This window comes from Trichechus manatus, unplaced genomic scaffold (genome assembly GCF_000243295.1).
Source record: "Trichechus manatus latirostris isolate Lorelei unplaced genomic scaffold, TriManLat1.0 scaffold00001, whole genome shotgun sequence".
Classification (NCBI taxonomy): Eukaryota; Metazoa; Chordata; class Mammalia; order Sirenia; family Trichechidae; genus Trichechus; species Trichechus manatus.
The window spans coordinates 35716150-35722965 of record NW_004443937.1 but is presented as its reverse complement, the minus strand read 5'-3'; the positions used below and the strand labels follow the sequence as shown (position 1 = coordinate 35722965).

Below are 6816 nucleotides of genomic sequence, written 5' to 3'. Positions count from 1 at the left end.
GCTTAGTTTTTCGGATCTTTGTTGTGGAGGGACGGCGTGGTGCTTCTGCCTAGACCGCCATCTTGCCGGAGTCCTCTCCTTGAGCTTCTTGGTTGCAAATCTTTTCGTCTTTCAGGATATTAGGAAAGTTTTCTGCCTGCAAATCTTTGCAACTTTTCTGTGTGTTTGTAAAAACGGCATGGGGGCAGTGTCTTACCTCTTCTAACTTCATAAAGGGGAAGGAGAATCAAGGTCAACAGCCCAAGACTGATTCCTACGAGGTGTAGGTCAGACATGCCTCCTCTTTTCACCATCTTTACTAATTCTCACGCCAGCTGTCCCTGCCATGGCACTCTCTGCTTCTCTGTGGGGTTCGATAATTCATTGCAAAGGCCACACACAACTCACAGACCATACTCACGATTATGGGGTTTATTAGGGAGGTAACAGGTTACAATTTAGGCTCAGGAACACTCCAGGATACAGTTCTTCCATCAGGATAGCCTCTTCCCAGCCTTGCTCACCAGCACACCTCTATCTGGCCCTATGCCTTAGCCCAAGGCGCTCCGCTTTCTCTCTCTGTGGGCCAGGAAGCACATCGTGCCATCTCCTGCTGATGGGTGTCTGCTGCCACCACTTCTCACCATCTTCAGGGTTACAGCTTTCTCTCTCTCTCTGTCTTCTGGTTTCATGAGTTCCTCAGCGCAGGGATTCCAGGTTCAGAGGACTTGCTGGTTCTTTGGTGGCAATGGGATCTTCTCCTTCCCGCATCTGGGATGGCTCATTTCAAGCCCAGTGGGATGTCAAAAACTGACCCATCCCCTTGGTGGGACATAATTATCTATTTGTACATTCTCACTCAGTCACTTGGGTGGGAATTACAAGACCATGGTGAGAAAGGCCACACAAAAGCAATCCATCACATTGCTTTGGGTTTTTTTTGTTTGTTTGTTTTTTTTGGTCTCACCCTGTTGTGGGATTCTAATCACGTGTAAAGTATTCCTTATGATAGTATCCCACATAAGTTTTAGGCTGTCTTCATTTTTCTTTATTCTTTTTTCTGATTTTTCCTGTAACAGATTGTTATCAAGGGATTTGTTTTCTATTTCGCTGATTCTGTCTTCTTTTCCTTCAGTTCTACTCTTTTGTCTCTCCAGTGCGTAATTTATTTCTGAAATTCTAGTGTTAATCTTCTAGACTCGTAATTGTTGTTTTTGTATGATATCTAATTGTCTATTTATTTGGCATTTTGTTGTATTGCTTTCCTGAATTCTTCACAGTTTTGTTGGTGTTTTCTTTGATCTCTTGGACAGCGTAGTATATAGAGCCAGGTGGGGTGTATGGCGCAGGTGGCCACCGGTGCACACGCGCATTTGTTGTCCCTTGCTGCGTGGGAGGAGGGTGGTGAGCGGCAGGTGGGTGCAGGCGTGGTCGCGGTGCTGTCATATCTCAGTGGGCATAGAGGGGAGGTAACTTGGCTGGTTTGGCAGGCAGGAGGGGCAGGGCAAGTGGCTGGGACCATGCCACACTAGCCTGTCTCGGCTTGACGGGGTTGTTGGGCATGAGGGATGGCGTGGCAGTTGGGGCTGGATGGAGGGAAAAGGGGTCGCCTGTATCTTCGTCTGGGGCAGTCATTTGTGCAGGGATGGGGGAAGTTGTGCTGCTAATCCCCAGGAGGGTTGGGGGAGGGGGAGCATGCTCCTCTGGTCACTGGACAAGGGCGCTTGGGCTCTTACCATTGACTGTAGCCAGCAGTAGGGATGTTATTTCACTCCAGGTATGTCTGTGCATTTACTCTGTGTTGTGTTGGAAATTCTGTGAAGTTGCCTTCTGTGGTTCTCTCCCATGGTTGCAGCTGTCTGCGTCTCTGTGTTCTGCAGGGCCAGCTGACTGGTCCCCTCTGCTCCATCTCTTCTCATTTGCTGCTTTCAGTCAGTTTCTGCTTCCAGGTAGTGTTTGATGTAGTTATTTATGCTTTCATTTGATGCTCAGGGTTCCAGGATTATCCTCTGTATCTGTTTAACTTGGGTTCTTGGGTCTTGTCTGTAGAGTGATAGCATGGTGTATGACTAAGCTGCCATTTTTCAGAAAAAAGTTTTAAAGTTTTATTTTAATGGGATTTTTTTTTCATTTAGCAATTTGAAAGTGATAGACTTAAAAGTTACCAGTCTTTTGTTGGAAAGAGCTTTGATGTAGTAGGTTGTTGAAAATATATAGGCTGTTTTCAGTCCTGTGCAGCATATATTACAATGAAAATCCCATTGCCATTGAGTTGATTCCAATTCATAGGGACCCTATAGGACAGAGTAGAACTGCCCCTCAAGGTTTCCAAGGTTGTAAATCTTTATGGAAGCAGACTGCCACATCTTTCTCCGATGGAGCAATTGGTGGGTTTGAACCGTCAATCTTTCTGCTGGCAGCTGAGCACTTAACCACTGCTCCACCAGGGCTCCTCTGTGTTACAATAGGAAGGAAGGTTAAAATTATCTTTTGTTGCTGCCAGTAAACATTAGAGGCCTTCGTAAGTGTTTGAGATGATTTTAGTGGTGTATAAGTGAATTTGTCTTTAATAAAATGACAACCTTTGTTGTTAGAAAACAATCTTTTTGGTAAGTAAAATTGGCATGGAAGAATACCTTCTGGCTTAAAAATGGAAAACTGGTAATATTGCCAGTCTATGTATATATATCTGGACTTCCCATATCAAATCTGTTTAGAATAAGAAGAAATATTAATAAGTATGCTCTTCTGTTTTCCATCAAGTATACTTTTTTTTTAAAATAACATTTCTAGAGGAAAAAATACAGCTAAGGCAAACGTGCTTTCATTTTTTTTTCCAGTCCTGAGAAGTTAGATGTTGAAACAGTTATGAGTATTGATCATCTGAAACAGAAAATCCCCCCAGCACTGTTTTATAAAGAAACATACTTATGTCCAAATGAAGGTAAAGTAATTTAATTTTGCTCAAATACATAAGAGAATTCTCAACTTGAATATTTAGTATGTATTATTTCTTTTGTCAGTTTTGAAGAATGGAATGTATTGCAGTCTTTATGAAGTTGTAGAAAAGACAAGAGTTGGAAGTAACATGGAGAGTTTACTGCAAAAACTGGAGAAAGAAAAACTTGTAAGTGAAAAGTTTTAAAGTGTTCTTTATTCTGCCTTCAAAATATGCATGTTTTTAAGTCATCATACTTACATTTCATTTTATTTTTGCTCTTATTTTTTTCCTACTGTCTACTTAGTGTTTTTCCCTCCCTGTAACCATCAAAGATTGCTTCTTTCTTTGTATAATCCTTTTCTTGGGTTTTTGTTATACTGGTCTCATTCATTATTTGTCCTTTGGTGGTTGACTTACTTCACTCAGCATAATGCCTTCCAGATTTGTCTGTATTTGAGATGTTTCGCAGATTTATCATTGTTCTTTATTGTTACATAGCATACCATTGTATGTGCCATAGTTTGTTTATCCATTCATCTGTTGATAGACATTTACATTAGTTCCATCTTTTTGCTATTGTAAATAATGCTGCGATGAACACGGTTGTTCATGTATCTATTTGTGGGACAGCTCTTATTAGGAGTGGGATTGCTAGATCGTATGGTATTTCTATTTCTAGCTTTTTAAGAAGCGCCATATCGTTTTTCATAGTGGTTGTAGCATTTTGCATTCCCACCAGCAGTGCATAAGAGTTCCAGTCTCCCCACATCCTCTCCAGCATTTGTTATTTTCTGTTTTTTTGATTAGTGTCAGTAATGTTGAGGTGAGATGGTATCTCATTGTAGTTTTGATTTGCATTTCTCTCATGGCTAATGATTGCGAGCGTTTCCTCGTGTCTGTTAGCCACCTGAATATCTTCTGTTATGAAGTGTCTGTTCATGTCCTTTGCCTGTTTTTTCATTGGATTATTTGTCTTTTTGTTGTAAAGACATTGGATTTTCCTGTAGACTTTAGAGGTTAATCCTTTGTCGGATATGCCATAGCCAGAAATTTTTTCCCGGTATCTAGGCTTTCTTTTCACTCTTTCGGTAAAGGCTTTTGATGAGCAGTAACTTTTTTTTAGAAGATCCCAGTTATCTAGCTTATCTTCTGGTGTTTATGTATTGTTAATTATTGTTCGTATCTTATTTATGCCATGTATTGGGACCCCTAGCATTGACCTTATTTTTTTCTTCCATGATCTTTATAGTTTTTGGTTGTATCTTTAGGTCTAATTCCATTTGGAATTGGTTTTTGTGTATGGTGTGAGGTATGGGTCCTGTTTCATTTTTTTACGGATGGACATCCAGTTTTGCCAGCACATTTGTTTTAAAAAACAAAACAAAACTGTCTTTTCCCCACTTAATGGACTTTGGGCCTTTGTCAAAGATCAGGTGGACGTAAGTAGATGGATTTACATCTGGGTTCTTAGTTCTAGTCCATTGGTCAGTGTGTCTGTCCGTGTACCAGTATCAGGCTGTTTTGAGTATTGTGTGTATATAATAGGTTCAGTAGGTTCTGAGGTCAGGGAATGGGAGGCCTTCTACTTTGTTCTTTTTCGGTTTTCTAACTTTTCATATAAAGTTAATGATTAGTTTTTCCATCTCGTTAAGTAATGCTGTTGGTATTTGGATCGGGATTGAAGTGTAAGATTGCTCTGGGTAGAATTGACATTTTCACAGTGTTGAGTCTACTATCCATGAGCATGATATATTTTTCCATTTATGTAGGTTTTATTTGGTTTCTTGCAGTAGTGTTATATAGTTTTCCTTGTATAGGTCATTTATGTCCTTGGTTAGATTTATTCCTGTGTGTTTTATACTTAGTCTTTGTAGTTCAAAGACTACAGCCTTCAGTATGAATTACACCTCAACATGAAGAAAATTAAAAGTCCTCACAACTGGACCAATAAGCAACATCATGATAAATGGAGAAAAGATTGAAGTTGTTAAGCACTTCATTTTAGTCGGATCCACAGTCAACGCCCATGGAAGCTGCAGTCAAGAAATCAAACAACATATTGCACTGTGCAGATCTGCTGCAAAACACCTCTTTAAAGTGTTAAAAAGCAAAGATGTAACTTTAAGAACTAAGATGTGTCTTACCCAAGCCATGATGTTTTCAGTTGCCTCTAATGCATGTGAAAGCTAGACAATGAAAAAGGAAGACTGAAGAATTGATGTCTTTGAATTGTCGTGTTGGTGAAGAATACTGAATATACCATGGACTGCCAGAAGAGCAAACAAATCTGTCTGGAAAGAAGTACAGCCAGAATTCTCCTTAGAAGCAAGCATGGCGAGGCTTTGTCTCACATGCTTTGGACATGTTATCAGGAAGGATCAGTCCCTGGAGAAGGACAGCATCATGCTTAGTACAGTAGAGGGTCAGCAAAAAAGAGGAAGACCCTCAACAAGATGGATTGACACAGTGGCTGCAATAATGGACTCATGCATAACAACAATTGTGAGGATGGTGCAGGACTGGGTAGTGTTTTGTTCTGTTGTACGTAGGGTCGCAGTGAGTTGGAACCAACTCGATGGCACCTGATAACAACAACAACATTTTATTTTTTTAAGGGCCGTTATAAATGGTATTGCTTTCCTAATTTCCTTTTCGTAGTTCTCTTTATTGGTGTATAGGAATCCAACTGATTTTTGTATGTTTATCTTGTATCCTGCTACTCTGCTGAATTTTTCTGTTAGTTTCTGTAGTCTTTTTGTGTAGTCTTTAGGGTTCTCTATGTATAGTATCATATCATCCGTGAATGGGAATAGTTTTACTTTTTCTTTACCAATTTGTATACCCTTTATTTCTTTTTCTTGCTCTAGCTAGGACTTCCAGCGCAATATTAAATAGGAGTAATGATAAAAGACATCTTTGCCTTGTTCTTTTCTGGGGGAATGTTTTCAGCCTCTCTCTGTTGATAATGATGTTGGTTGTTGGCTTTGTATAGATGCCCTTTATTATGTTGAGGAATTTCCCTTCTATTCCTATATTATTAAGAGTTTTTTTATCAGGAATGGGTGTTAAACTTTTTCAAGAGCCTTTCCTCCTCAGTTGAGATGATCATGTGATTCTTTTCTTTTTGTTTTATTTATGTGATGGATTATGGTGATTGATTTTCTAATGTTGAACTGTCCTTTGCATACCTGGTATGAATCCCACTTGGTCGTCGTATATTTATATATATATATATACACACACACATATATATATAATGCTGAATTCTTTTGGCTGGAATTTTTTTTTTTTTGGAGTATTTTTGCATCTATATTCACAAGAAATATTGGTGTGTAGTTCTTTTTTTGCAGTGTTTTCGCCTGATATAGGTATCAGGGTTATACTGGCTTCATAGAATGAATTTGGAAGTATCCCTTTCTTTCCTGTTGTGAAATAGTTTGAGTAGTACTGGTGTGAGCGCTTCTCTGAATATTTGGTAGAATTCCCCAGTGAAGCCATCTGAGCCAGGACTTTTTTTTTTGTTGGTAGTTATTTTTTATTACCTTCTCAATCTTTTCTCGTTATAGGTCTGTTTATATTTTTTACCTTAGTTTGTGTTAGTTTAGGAGGTAGTGTGTTTCTAGAAATTTGTCCATTTCGTCTAGGTTTCAAATTTTTGAACTATTGTTTTTCATATTACTCTGTTATGATCCTTTTTATTTCAGTTGAGCCTGTTGTAATGCCCCCCATTTCATTTCTTATTTGAATTGTTTGCTTCCTCTCCTGTTTTTCTTTTGTCAGTTTGACTAGTGGTTTGTTGTTTTTGTTGATCCTTGCAAAGAACCAACTTTTGGTTTTGTTGATTCTTTCTGTTGTTTTTCTGTTCTCTATTTCATTTATTTCTGCTCTGATCTTTA

At 39.0% G+C, this 6816-nt stretch overlaps 1 protein-coding gene across 5 annotated transcripts in view; it reads left to right on the top strand.

The window, feature by feature from the left end:
* LOC101359150 (protein TASOR) overlaps positions 1-6816 on the top strand; it is a 92172-nt gene that overhangs the window by 47750 nt on the left and 37606 nt on the right. For all 5 annotated transcript variants that reach the window (XM_004368629.3, XM_023727413.1, XM_023727408.1 and 2 more), the window contains 2 exons: positions 2820-2923; positions 3003-3106. In XM_004368629.3, the coding sequence (XP_004368686.1) occupies positions 2820-2923; positions 3003-3106 (208 nt within the window). The remainder of the gene's footprint in view (positions 1-2819; positions 2924-3002; positions 3107-6816) is intronic.